Source organism: Lynx rufus, unplaced genomic scaffold (genome assembly GCF_022079265.1).
Source record: "Lynx rufus isolate CCGP_SWC_20201006 ecotype Redwood Valley unplaced genomic scaffold, mLynRuf1.p SCAF_14, whole genome shotgun sequence".
NCBI lineage: Eukaryota > Metazoa > Chordata > Mammalia > Carnivora > Felidae > Lynx > Lynx rufus.
In genome coordinates this window covers 5,533,426-5,548,296 of record NW_025814828.1, presented here as the reverse complement: position 1 = coordinate 5,548,296, position 14,871 = coordinate 5,533,426, and the positions used below count along the sequence as shown (strand labels likewise).

Here is a 14,871-nt window from a genome sequence, read left to right as displayed (position 1 = left end):
GTCAGCACAGAGCCCGACATGGGCCTCAAACCCATGAACCGTGAGATCATGACCTGAGCAGAAGTTGGATGTTCACCTGACTGAGCCACCCAGGAGTCCCTACCGGTCCTCTTATAACAGAAGCTGTCCTCATTATGTCACATTTTATAGTCCTGCAAAATGAGAAAATGAATAATATTGAGTGACTTTTTAGGGTTTTTCAGTAGTTTATTGGCTTGATGAGACACATTCTCCATGGAATGTAGGCTGTTTCACCCCCACTTAAAAAAAATTGAAATGAAAAAAATTTTCATTGAATTTTTATTTTTATTTATTTATTTATTTGAGAGAGAGAAGGAGAGAGAGTACGCATGCACGTTGCAGGAGGAGCAGAGGCGGGGGTGGGGGTGGAGGGAGAATCTTAAGCAGATTCCACACTCAGCACACAGCCCTGAGCCACTCAGGTGCTCAGTTTTCATTGAATTTTTTTTAAGATTATTTATATTGAGACAGAGTGCAGCTGGGTAAGGGGCAGAGAGAGGGAGAGAGAGAATGTGAGGCAGGCTCTGTGCCGTCAGCACAGAGCCCAACACGGGGTTCACATTCACAAACCACGTGATCATGGCCAGAGCCGAAATCAGGAGCTGTCGGATGGACATTCAACCAACTAAGCCACACAGGCACCCAGTTTTCACTGAATTTTTGTATGACGCTGGGGAATACAGAATGATATGCGGTTCTCTTGGAGGAGAATTGATGAGTTTTGAAATTTTACAAGAAGTGGAGACTGGCAATTATTCTGAGTGATTTAAAGACCCAGCTCACCTGGAAAGAGGGACGAGGCAGGTGGGAAGCGTTAAGGGAATATAGCATGGAAACTGCAAGAGCATCAAATTTGAGTAAAAAATGAAAGATGCATGTAAAACATTTAACCAGGGTCTGAACATGAGAAACATTGAATAAAGATTAGCCATTAGCCACTCCAAAGGGCACGGTTAATACTTGTGAATTCTGCGATAGGTCAGTAAGGTACAGACTTAAAAGGGATTTCGTCATCATGAGGTGACTAGAACCCTGTCAGAGGGTTTCTGTGGAGCCGTGGTCGTCCATCTGTAGAACTCTGGGCTGTAGAATAAAAAGTACAGGAGGAAATGTCGACCAAATCCACACAACTGTCTGTGTCCATTTGTTAAGAGCGTCTGTGTGGGAGGAGGGGAGGGGAGGGGCTGTGGCCGGGAACCTTCAGTTTAAGGACGTGATTTTTGTGTACCTTTCCTTTGGGAAGACTTGAGTACGTTCGTATGCTGGGGGAATTGAGTCTTGTCAGGGGTGTGAGGTTGCAGGTGCTCTGGGTAAAAAGCCCAGGGTTCTGGAATGAGAAGCCAGGGAGGACATGGAGAGACACTCACATCTGCAGATGCCTCCTGCAGCTTCGGGAATGGCCCAGAACGGCGCCTTTCACACTCCCTTGTGCACACAGATCACCTGGGCATCTTTTAGACGTGCTAGTTCTGATTCGGGAGGTGCATTCTGTGGGCACCCAGAGTCTGCATTTCCATTAGGCGGCACTGAGCTGAGCCCGTGGAAGCAGGTTCTTTTCCTACGCAGGAGAATGCGCGTGTCCCACTTGGATACTGGGGTGCCCTGTCAAGGGCTCACTCGGAGTTGCGCGCTGATTGTCTGAAGTCTTTTGTGTTTTCTTCTGTGATATTCTGTAGACAGAGCAGATGCGAATTGCTGGTAAGGACTGAAAAGAAACCAACAAAGAATGGTTTTTAACAGGGGAAACCCCTAGTTTTTTTTTATCACTAAAAATGCAGAATTTTAGTTGCTGGTTTGTTTCCATCGTCACATGAAAGGTATAGGTATAGAATTCCAGGTTAACACTTTTTTAAATTAGTAGTTTAAAAATATCTCTTGGGGCGCCTGGGTGGCTCAGTCAGTTAAGCGACCGACTTCGGCTCAGGTCATGATCTCGCGGTTAGTGAGTTCGAGGCCTGCGCCGGGCTCTGTGCTGATGGCTCAGAGCCTGGAGCCTGCTTCCGATTCTATGTCTCCCTCTCTCTCTATGCCCCTCCCTCTGCTTACAGTCAGCCTCTCTCTCTCTCTCAAAAATAAATAAACAGTAAAAAAAAATTTTTTTTTAAATCTCTTCATTTTCTTCCCAAGAGGAAGTTGAGGTAAACCTAAGATGACCATAATTTGACAAATGGGACACGTACTCATTGGAAGTGACTTCCCTAACGCATGTTTCTGATGTTCTCCTAATTTATATTATTCATGGTCAGGGTCTCTAACTTGCCCGGGAACCAAATTAATTGTAATCCCATCTAATAAATTAGGATGCATGATTGAGTTTCCAGGCAAATTATAATTGCATTTCCAAGCACAAATTAGAAACATTTGAATTGAGACTACTTTTTCCTATTTTATGCATACTTAGTATTTATGTTCTTTCTCTGAAAGATGCAACTAGAGATTTTTTTTAACAGTGTAATGTTTTTATGGTTTTGTGGAAATTATATATGCACATTAAAAACTTAATGTAACAACTACACAGGAGGGTAAAACCAAAGTATTACTCCAAATTCTACCATCCAGAATATCCATGGTTATCTGTGCAAAAGAGTTACCACAGCAAACCTAAGACCACTGTCTTAGGAATCCCTAATTAGGGGCGCCTGGGTGGCTCAGTTGGTTAAGCGCCCGACTTCAGCTCAGGTTACGATCTCAGGGTCTGCGGGTTTGAGCCCTGCATCAGGCTCTGTGCTGACAGCTCAGAGCCTGGGGCCTACTTCAGATTCTGTGTCTCCCTCTCTCTCTCTGCCCCTCTCCCACTCACCTCTGTCTCTCTCTGTCAAAAATAAATAAACATAAAAAAAAAAAGAAATTCCTAATTAAAAGATTGGCTCTTGGCTGACATGTGGGAACTCAGGTTTGGGGTGGGTTCCCCCCATTCCCTAACTGTAAGAGGGGCTCACTGTCCCTAAACTATTAGTACAACAGTATGGTTGTGATGGCCACCAGTTTTCCAAGGGCTGTCTGGGTATTTGGGCCGCAGCCTGGTGACCAGTGTTGTCAAAAATCTGGGCACTGAGTGTCTCCTTAATGTCTCTGGTGACGGCATTTCACATGTATTACCTGGTTTCCTGTGGACTTCATGCTACGCATGTTTTCCCTGTTCTTGCTTTTACTATAATAAATCACAGCCCAGAGTGGGACTATATGCTGAGCCCTATGAGTCTCCCTAGTGAATTAGCAAACCTGGGGTGGTCTGGGGGACCCCAATACATTACCATCAAGCGAACATCTTATCTGGTATCTCAATGCTTGATAGTTTTTTAATAATAATGCTTGAAGTTTAATACTGTTTGAGCTTAGCAGAAGAAAAAGGAATCTTCAAATTTGGGGGAGAAAATGATTATGAAAAGTATTATGAGATTAAAAGCATTATTTAAAAAATTTTATATTTGCTTTATTATATACTGATGCCCTAAAATTAAGTTCCACGCAAGTTACTTATATGTTCCTCACACCAGTCTTTGTACCTCCCAATTTTTCTAACATTATTATTTCCTAATTGTTAGTTTTATTACATTGAATATTCTTCCTTCACCATAATTCCTGGTTTATTTAATTTTAGGTATATATTTATGTGGATGATAAAGTGATCAAGACTTTTACACCTATTTCTTTACACTTGGCTCCTAAATTTGATCATATCTTGGGGTGCCCGGCTGGCTCAGTCGGTAGAGAATGTGACTCTTGATCTCAGGGTTTGTGAGTTCGAGCCCCACACTGGCTGTAGAGATTACTTAAAAATAAAATCTTTTATGGGGTGCTTGGGTGGCTCAGGGGGTTAAGCATCTGACTTTGGCTCAGGTCATAATCTCACGGTTCATGAGTCAAGCCCAGTGTCGGGTTCTGTGCTGACAGCTCAGAGCCTGGAGCCTGATTTGGATTCTGTGTCTCCCTCTCTCTCTGCCCCTCCCCCGTTCATGCTCTGTCTCTCTCTGTCTCAAAAATGAATAAAACGTTAAAAAAAATTAAAAAAAAAATAAAAACATTAAAAAAATAAAATCTTTTAAAAAATGTGATATCTTTTGTTTCTAAAAAGGAGTCCACAGATAGCCATTTTCTTTGAAATTGTTCACAACAAACTTTGCCTACCACTGTACATGAAGTCCAAATTGGATTGCACACGCTTCTCTCCCATAATATATAAGTATCTGCATGATTTTCTTTCAGTACTGAGTATTGTACTAGCCCATTTATTCTTGTTTCCTGCTTATCTGTAGAATGGCTGAATTTGGCATTGCATCAATTTGTAACAAAGCCTCACGGGTGCTATGTTCTCTGAGTTTTTTCTTTGAGAATGGTTCTGTCACATGTACGTTTGAATAACAGCTTAGCTGATTTTATGTGTGTGTGTGTATATGTATGTATATGTATAGTTTATTTTCTTACTATTATGCAAACATTGCTATATTAGCTTCACACATTAAATTTTGTAGGGAGAAATTGACATGGGGAAACCATATTTTCTCCATCATAATCAATTTGCCCTTTTTACCTGGATGCCTGAAAAATTACATTTTTATAATTGTTTTCTTCCACATTTTCATTTAAATTCTAGCTAAGTAGCATACAGTACAGTATTGGTTTCAGGAGTAGAATTCAGTGATTCATCACTTACATACAACACTCAGTGCTCATCCCAACAAGTGTGTCCTCCTTAATATCCGTCACCCATCTAGCCGATCCCCCCACCCCACCCACCAGCATCCCTCAGTTTGTTCTGTATTGTTAAAAGTCTCTTATGGTTTGCTTCTCTCTCTCTCTCTCTCTGTTTCTATTTCCGTTCCCGTATATTCCTGTTTTGTTTCCTAAATTCCTCATGTGAATAAAATCACATGGTGTTTGTCTTTGTCTGACAGACTTATTTCTCTTTGCATAACACACTGTAGCTCCATCCACATCGTTGCAAATGGCAAGATTTTATTCTTTTTGATGGCTAAGTAATATTCCAGTGTGTGTGTGTGTGTGTGTGTGTGTGTGTGTGTGTGTGTGTGTATCTATCTATATGACATCTTTTTCATTCATTCATCAGTCAGTGGACACTTGGGCTCTTTCCATAGTTTGGCTATTGTTGATAATGCCACAAAATTATATTTTTCTCCTTGAAGTTCAATAGCACAAACTGTGTCTAAGTGTTGTTGATTTTTATCAATATTCCTGGATAAAATTCCTTGTCTTTTGATTTGCATATATATATAATTTACATATATACGTGTATATCTACGATTTCCACATATGCTTGTTTATCAGAACCTATTTAGAATGTGTTCCCTCTGTGCCTTGACATTTTAAGAGTGTTAGAAGCTCCCAGGTGATCCTCCTAGGAAAGCAAGTTGAGAGCCACAGTCCTTGCTGCCTTCTTAGTTTCCCCTGAGATATGGGATGGTCTGTAGAAAAACACTGTTGCAAGAGTGGCCCACACTCTTACTTGTTTTGTGATTTCAGATAAATTATAATCTCCCTGAGTTTCTGTCTCCTCGTGTGTAAAATGGAGATCATAATGGTTATGGGGACTGGGGAGGAATAAGTGAGACGAGCAAGCAAAGCTCCTGGGGGACAGATTCTGCCGTCAACGTTGCAGGTGTGTATTGGCTGAAGCAGGAAAAAACAAACCCACCCAAGCCCTGGCTTTTCTCAAAGACTGCTATATTTGATACATGACACAGTTCTGTTGAGTTGAATTAAATACCAAGTCCGATGTTCTCTCCATATCTGAGGCCTCATATTTACGTGATTTCTAACATATTAAGATAATTTACTGAATTTGATGTTTTTATGTTCATCATTCCATGATTACTGCACAGATTATTTGATTGTACACTACCTTGCATTTTATACCAAACAAAACAAAGATAATAGTATCTTCCACAAAAGCATCCAAGAACTGGTAACCTAGTATTTATTGTTAGTATTTCATTGTATTTTTATCGTTTGCCAGGTAAGTTGAGCTTATTAGAATATTGCCCAGATAAGGCGCTAAAATACATATTTTAGTTTTTAAGCAGAGAGATGGGATGTAGGAGAGATTTATAAGAAATTTATAAGAATCAACAATATATAATATTGCATAAAATATTAAGGATTTTCACCTAATCCATTGCACCAAGGGTATTTTCATTGACTATAATACTTTGTCTTATTTGACTGCATGATGACACCAGTAGATACTAACTACTCTAGAAAAATACATGATCTTTGAAGAGTATTCTGTTCTTAGTTTTGCGTCGGGTAAGGGCAGAAAAAAGAATGAACAAAAATTAATGAGCATAGTAACCATGATTTTCCCCAATTTTAAATTAGAGCCAATGACTTGGCAAAAGATGTATGATTTGTATGATTTGCAAAATTATTCACGTTTGTAATTTTGAATTTTTTTGGTTTACTTATTTTGAAGGAGAGAAAGGGAGTGAGTGAGCACACAGCGGGGGAAAGGGCAGAGAGACAGGAAGACAATCCCAAACAGGCTTCATGCCATGGTGCCATCAGCATACAGCCCAATGCAGAGCTCGAACTCACAAATCATGAGATCATGACCTGAGCCGAGATCAAGAGTTGGATGCAACTGTGCCACCCAGGCACCCCTCATATTAATAGTTTTATAAGGAGTTGGAATTACATTAATCTTACAATGAACAGTTTGTGTTAGTTAGTAGCTGGTACAATTTTATAAGCAAATATAGCATTTAGCACATCCATCCGTGTTTCCACACGTTTTCGTTTCCCATGAAGCTGATGGCCATTGTACTCATCATGATGGGGGTAACTTACACCTTCCCTAAATTTTTCACATCTCTCTTGACGAGTCTCCCAGTAATTAACTCGTAATATCACAAGAAATAGTAGGTGCTTATTGGTCAGGAGTATCTTTACTGACACTGAGTGACCTATGTTCACAGGATTTACAACTGGCCATTAGTGGCCCAATTTACACATTTTCTTTATGTCTAGAATACTAATATTCACACATCATTTTCACTGACTTGCACTCATTTTTGTCTTTATTCCATTCAGCTAGTGCATTCTCAATAAGCTATGTTTAAAGGCCTAGTGACAGACCTGCATACAGGGACCATATATTCTCCAATTTACATTCAGACCACTAAGAGTTTTTCAACCTAATCCAAGATAATTATCCAAGATAATTGATAGAGAACATTAAAATCTGCCTTTAATAAACAATGGAACCACTGAATCCAAGTCATCTGTAAGATAGTTGTACCAAATCCGTGTATTTGTAAGACGAACCCCCAAACTTAGACGTTTTTCTCTCTTATAAGTGCCAACAGGGCAACGTCCCCCCACACAGATTTCAGAACTTAATCTGGCAGTAGCATGTTGGAAACTTGTGATGGTCACACTGTGGAGAAGCAGAGCCAACTTTCTCTCTGTGGCTCTTAAAACATTTTTGTCAGAATAACAGAAGAATTTGGAAACGTTAAACAGTAAACTTGTAGCATGGGAAAAGAAAAGAGACACCAATTACTCCACTGCTATTGAGTACCCATTGGGGTGCATAATAGGGCTTCGTCCTTTGTATGCACCGTCTCATGTAATATTCATAACGTTATTTGTATTACTTCAGGCTCATGTACCCGTCGAGAAAGCTCCAGGGCAAGGATGAACTTTTTTTGTTCACGCATTTGTTTCCGCGGTTCTCCAAACACTCACACGCACACACGAAAAATCACAGTTTTGAATCCATACCAAGAAGGAGAAATATTGAATAAATGTACAGAACGCCTCTCACATCAACCGGAAGATCTAAATGAGTCTGCTAATCATCATTGTTCCTGTTACATGACATTCACTGGGAACAAATGTTTCGGACCTGGGAAGGCCACTGTTTTTGTTTATTTGTTTTTAATTCTGCCCCATTTGCTCCATCAGTAAATTGTTAAGATGAGGAGATACTGTCTCTGACCGGGAAGTCTCTCACAGTTCAAGGGTATGGCGGTTGGCACAGTGATGGTGAGGGTCACGTGAGCAGAGAGCCCACACTTTGTTATCTGAATCTCAAATCATACCCTGTTTTCATACTTGAAGATGAAAGAGGCCGATGTGATCGTGCCGTAGCGCAAACTGAGTCGTGGTGATATCCCAGTTAGCAAGCCATAAACACTTGCCAGATTTAATAAAGTTATTTGTACACGGCCATTTCAGCCCATGCAGGCCAATTGACTTGGGTAACTAAATATTTTCTTTCAGTGCATGTAATGTATACGTTTTGTTGAGAGAGAAACTGGCCAGCACTCCATCATTGTTATGGATCCCTTTACATCCTTCCTTGATTCCACAGTTAGGGTTGGACTTAAATTTAGGAATTCAAAAGCCAGTGAAGGGAAACACACCCAGCAGCTAACAGAAAAATGAACTGTGAAATTAAGACAGAAAAGCCTTCAGAACTGACGAGGCTTTCAGTGTTATGCAGTTAACAAAAAATTAGCTACAAATTTATGGTACTTCTGTATTGAAACCATGGCCTTTCTTGTAGGTTTTACCCGGGAAGTTCTTCAGTTGAGACACTGTTTTGACTAATAATCATTTATTTGACATCCACGATTGTAACTTACACTTTGGGGTTATACCTTTTCTAGCCAGTGCTTCCAGTTTTCCCACTTTGGTCAGAGTCTGAACTCTTCCATCATATTTAATGGTCATACAGCATTGACACCTGAAAGTACATTAGATTTACGCTATCAGAAAGACCACGTGTCTGTAAGAGAGTGCTCGTATCTGATACCACACATGTCCGCACAGTATGCACACATTTCTCGCCCTTAGGTAAGTTTTTTTTTAATTGTGGTAAAATACACCTAATGTAGCGCTTGCCGTCATAACTCGTACGCAGATTTTTTTTTTTTTAATTTTATTTTGAGAGAGAGAAACAGGGAGAGAGAGAGAAGGAGCAGGGGAGGGGCAGAGAGAAAGAGAGAGAGGAAGAATCCCAAGCAGACCCCATGCCAAGTGCAGAGCCCGACGTAGGGCTCAATCCCATGAACTGTGAGATGGTGACCTGAGCCAAAGTCAAGAGCCGGACGCTTAACCGAGGGAGCCACCCAGGCGCCCCAGGCAGGTTGTGAAGGCACCATCGGGGGAAGGAGAGGAGAAGCAGCATGGAGGACTGCCCTGGGGTTGGAGTTTTCCTGGGTGACTGGGACGGGTCCTGGGGTTGGAGTTACCATGTTTGTGGTTTCTAATGACATTTCAGTCACCATCAACATGAGGAGTAAACTGGCTATAATTAACTCCCTTTTTGGAAGCAAGGTAAAGACGTGGGTGTCGCTAGCTGCATAGAGGGTCAAACTCGGTCATCAGTGAGGAGCAGTGGTCAGCATGCTGGCAGGTGTTTCCCAGCATGTGGTAGAGACTTGTGTTCAGTCACTGAGAAGCAACTGGGAACACAGGGTAGGTCTTACCAGGTGGTGGGCAGCGTTATCAGGAGATGCCCAGATGTTGCCAGGTAGCGGTGAGCCCTATGCAGTCATCGGTGAGGCCAGTGTTGACTCAGCCACCAGAAGTGTTGCCGGGTGCCATTCAGGGGTCCCCGGGTGCTACCAGTCATGAGTCATGGCTAGTCAGCAGTGTGGAACAGCACCTACCACATGCTGTTCACATTGCACCCCGGTTCGTGGTCACCAGTGCCACCGCATATAATTCTGCTGTCGCTGACTCCTATTTGACATCAAACAGTAAACAGAGAACCTTCCTCGGTGGTCTCCTACCTCCAGGAGGAAGGCTCTGAGTGGAGCCCCTCTCTGACACTGCTGTTGGCATTGCTTAGGGCTGACTGAGCACAGCCTCACCAGAGTTCAAGCCCATGCAGGTGAACACTTTGTGCACACGGAGGGGACAGTTCCAGACAGTTCCCCTCCTGGCGGGGTGCCTGCGGTTCGCCACGTGTCACTCAGTGCCCCAGTTCTTGGCAGAGGGTGGGTGTGGGAGTGCCATCCCCACTGCCTGGGAGCCTGGCTCACAAAACCTTCTTTAGCGACAACATGGCACCCTTACAAAGGGGATGGATGGAGGGCTGGGACTTTACCTGGCTGGACAGGTGCATTGCAGCTGACAATGGGTTTAGGGGACTGGTTGGGGTTAGGGTAGCTATCTTGGCAACCAGCCATCAAAGCAAAACGAGCATCACCAAATGCTGTCCTGAACCATTTTTCCTAAGGAAAAAGACACATTTGATAAGTGACCCTTTCCACTACTCACACTGTTTCCATAATGCGACTGACTCTCTAAACAAGTCAAGGAATACCTGTTCTCTCTAGTGTTTCATTGATTGTGGGCTCAACTGAAATATCATCAGCCATATGCTATCCAGAACCTGACTGTGTCACAGGTAACAACGATTCACATTCGTTTTCTGCAGAATTTATTGACAATTCCATATTGATAAGAGGTCCCATGTGCACATTAACTCTAGAAGCTGGATATTTTTAAAATATGTTCAATTAACTGAGGCTTAGACTACTATTTGATAAGCTATCACTAAATGTGTTAACTGATGTGAGGGTTGTAAATGTTCCGTAGGGCTACAGCGAACACATCTTGATTAGTATTGACCGTGCAAAAACTAAATGACTCATTAGAGAATGAAAATATGTGTACAGTGGTCCAAAAGAGCCCCTCAAATGGTACTAACATCCTTTATGAATATTTGTAATCAATTATTTGACAACCACATTTAACTCACAATGTAATACTTTGTGAATGTGTGTTTGTATAATTCATGTGTATCTGGAAAGGTACAATTCAAGGGTCGGGTTCCTTTTAGAAATTAACATACAGTATTATGGGTTTGGGGGGAAAAGAAAACAAATCTGTTTATTTTGTAAAATATTCCAGGGAAATTTTGACCAAGTAAGAATTTTTTACCTTCCTTTCTGATGTCTTGGAAATCAAGCGTCCCGAGTCTGTCATAAGAGAAGTTCTCTTTTAAGGGCACCAGGTTGCCTCTGTCGGTAAAAGCGTGTGACTCTTGACCTTGGGTTGTAAGTTTGAGACCCACGTCGAGTGCAGAGATGGTGTAAGAATTTTACATCTTAAAAATAAGAGAATGGTTCTTCTCTCTTTAGCCTCTGTTCCCCAAGAAGAACTACGAATGCCTGACGAGCTGTGAGTTCCTCAAGTACATCCTAGCGGTGAAGCAGGGGGACTGCCCGGCCCCCGAGAAAGCAAGCGGATTTGCCGCCGCCTGTGTGGAAAGTTGTGAAGCTGACAACGAGTGCTCTGGGGTTAAGAAATGTTGTTCCAATGGGTGCGGACACACCTGCCAGGTGCCCAAGACGCTGTACAAAGGTAATGAGCAGAGCACCCACTGTGAAGGGACCCTCACAGTGGGGTTGTGTGTGCGTGGGGAACGGTGTCAGTCAAAGATGGCACTACGGGGGGTGCCCAGGGGGCACAGTCGGTTGAGCGCCTGAGTCTTGGTTTCGACTCTGGTCATGATCTCACAGTTGGTGAGTTCAAGCCCCACGTCAGGCTCTCTCTGCCCTCCCCCACTCACTCACTCTTTCTCTCAAAAACCAAAACCAAAAACAAAGATGGCACCATTGGAAGAGAAGAAAAACGGTAAGAAAGTGTACTTTGTGCCACAAACATCTGAAAATACCACCGGATCGTATAGATCAGCCGCAGCGCACACACTCTGGGGCAGAGCAAATCATCCTTATCACATTTAACATTTCAGGAGGACAACATCACTTCAGGAACTTTCTCATACTTTTCTCCAGTAAGAATAAATCAATTCGGCTGCCCTGGGTACATTGGAGTAAATGGATTTAAATCCTTGGAAAATGGGCTGGGGGTGGGGCACCCTTGAGAAATGCATAACCAGTGCACCAGTATTGTGGATTTCCTGTTGGCATAATCCAAGAACACAAATGTCATTGTGTGGACTGTCACTATTTTGAGTCGTGTCTTGAGAACCAGGGGGAGGAAGAGCTATCTTCCAGAGATGGGGAGTCAGTTCATCCAACCATTTATATATATAAATATTATTATTAATATTATTATTATAAGTAGAGAGAATAATCTTTGATTCTCCTCTCTTTCACACCAAATATATATTATTTCCAAATATAGGTCAGTTATTTTTAAACCGCATGAAACACTATCGCCAGCAATATGCCCGTTTTGAATTATGTGCTGGCTGGCGAACTATTTTCAGAAGTCTGCTCTTAGATCACTCTCATCTCCCAGGACTTATGTCCCTGCCCCGGTCTCCTCTGGCCCACACTGAGAATTACTCCAGTCTGAAACCTGTGTAATCCATCCGGCTTTTCTTTTCTTACTGCACCCCCCCCCCTTTCTTTTTTCCATAGGATCTTTGGAAAACTGGCATAAATACCTGTCTCAAATTCAAAATAATTGCCGCTTTCCCCTTCTTACTGGGTGACGTTTCTTTAATAGATTTAAAGTTTTATTGTTTTCATGCCTCTCATTGTAAACTACATAAAATCGCTTTTGCAAAACCAAACACCATTTAATTTTTCTAAAGTCTGTTATTATGAAACCTTCTCTGTTATTATAGATCATTTGCTATTTAAGTATTAGCATTTACCACAAAAATAGCATGCTTTTATAGTGATTGTTGAAACCCATTTGTAAAACCCTTAGTGTTTTTAAAGTAGGGTGTTTTAAAGAGGCATTCTATGTTAAAATATGCTTTTTATTTAAAAAGCATTGAAGAGTCAGTGTGAATTTCAAATATGCCTGGTTCACCAAGAATAAAGGAAATAGTCTGTGAAGGGCCAGCATAAAATGATTAATTATTAAAAGAGACTTGCAATTTAAGCCTATGCTTAACTCTGTCTTTCTCTTTCTCTCTCTCTCTGTCTCTCTCAAAAAAACATAAACTTTAGGAAAAAAACTTTTAAAGGGGCGCCTAGGTGGGTGAGGTCGTGATGTCGCAGTTTGTGAGTTCACGTCCCATGTCAGGCTCTGTGCTGACAGCTCAGAGCCTGGAGCCTGCTTTGGATTCTGTGTCTCCCCTTCTCTCTCTGCCCCTCCCCTGCTTGCACTCTGTCTCTTTCCCTCTCTAAAAAATAAATAATCATTAAAAAAATTAAAAAAAATTTAAACCTATGCTTAACTAAATATGATGGACTTTTAAAAGAAGCGTTGAAGTCTCTCCCCTTCTATAAAGTAGCTCTTGGCTTTTTATGGAGACGGGCAGTTCATGCAGAACTCATTAGAAATAGGATGAACAGTCTCTTGACCTGATGATGACTTTTGCCCAATGAGACTAGGATTATATTACTGTTTTTTTTTTTGAGCACACACATAGCTGCAGGTAGGTATTTTCCCCTACGCTCTGTTGGGCAGTCCCTGAAGGCGGGCTGGTTTCCACGTGGGGGGATGTCTGACCATGGCAGTGAGCATGCGAGCAGGTGCAACCAGTGCAAGTCGGAGGGGCCCCACACAGCCGGCCAGAATGCTTCCCGCCACAGCCTTGGCTGATTAGCCACCCGAAGCGTGTAATCGTGTTCCTGACTGGAGTCACACCGAGGAGCGAGCGTGGTGGGGCTGATGGCCCCCTATCTCCCAGGTAGAGGGTCCTCTTGGACCCAGCGCTTGGCTGTGCAAGGAAAGAAAGACCTACTACCCAGCCAGACGTCCCGCACCCAAATCCCCCTGGGCTCGTCTGTGGGGGACCAGCCCCCACCATCCTTCTGGCCTGCCCGTTGCCTTCTTATTGTCCCGAACCAGCCATGGGTCAGAAGCTTGCCCTCTGCTCGCTGCTCAGGCTAGGTCTGTGCCGTCTCTTTCCTTAGGAAGAGGGCACCCATCATTGGGTGAGACGGGCTGGTCCTGACCCCAGTCCGCAGGTGCTGACACTGAGCTTGCAAGCTGTTTCTCAGACAACTTGGTATTCGGTGGCGGGAATACATCTGCCCCCTGGTTCCCAGCTGGGGCAGCTCTCCTGGTATTTTCTTTTTTTAAAATTTTTTTTTCAACGTTTATTTTTGGGACAGAGAGAGACAGAGCATGAACGGGGGGAGGGGCAGAGAGAGAGGGAGACACAGAATCGGAAACAGGCTCCAGGCTCTGAGCCATCAGCCCAGAGCCCGACGCAGGGCTCGAACTCACGGACCGCGAGATCATGACCTGGCTGAAGTCGGACGCTTAACCGACTGTGCCACCCAGGCGCCCCTCTCCTGGTATTTTCACTTGGAGTCTGTCCAACTACCACAGCAGGACCTGAAATCACTGTATTAATACAGTGTAGGTCAGTTAAAAGATGTATCAATATCAGGTATATTTTTTAAAATTTTTTAATGTTTATTTATCTTAGAGAGACAGAGATAGAGTGCAAGTGGGGAAGGGGTAGAGAGAGAGGGAGACACAGAATCCGAAGCAGGTTCCAGGCTCCGAGCTGTCAGCACAGAGCCTGACGTGGGGCTCGCACTCAAAAACCGTGAGATCATGACCTGAGCCCAAGTCAGACACTTAATTGACTAAGCCACCCAGGTGCCCCCCAATATCAAATATTTTAATAAAAGCACTGATCTGTCAGTTGTTGGGGTACAACATCAGGTCCAGTAGTTCCTTATCAGAGTACTCATGCACATAACGCTCACCTGTGGACAAATAATCATCTCAACTTTTGCAGTAAATTGATATGTACTGGCCTCTACTGTATTTTTCCTTTCATGAAAGCTTATTGGGTTAGTAAAATTTTCTTAAAGTACAGAAATACATATAAATGTTCTGTTCAGCCTCCTGTGTTTGGGGTAGGGAAGAGGGGGACTTCCTAGATTCTATAGCTTCCAAACCTGATGGTGCTCTTAAAATCAATGCATGTTTTGA

General features: G+C 42.7%; 1 protein-coding gene across 1 annotated transcript in view; it reads left to right on the top strand.

Moving 5' to 3' along the window:
- Nucleotides 1-14,871, top strand: part of ANOS1 (anosmin 1) — a 187,257-nt gene that overhangs the window by 119,149 nt on the left and 53,237 nt on the right. The window contains exon 4 of the mRNA XM_047075872.1: nt 11,136-11,358. Coding sequence (XP_046931828.1) covers nt 11,136-11,358 — 223 coding nt within the window. The remainder of the gene's footprint in view (nt 1-11,135; nt 11,359-14,871) is intronic.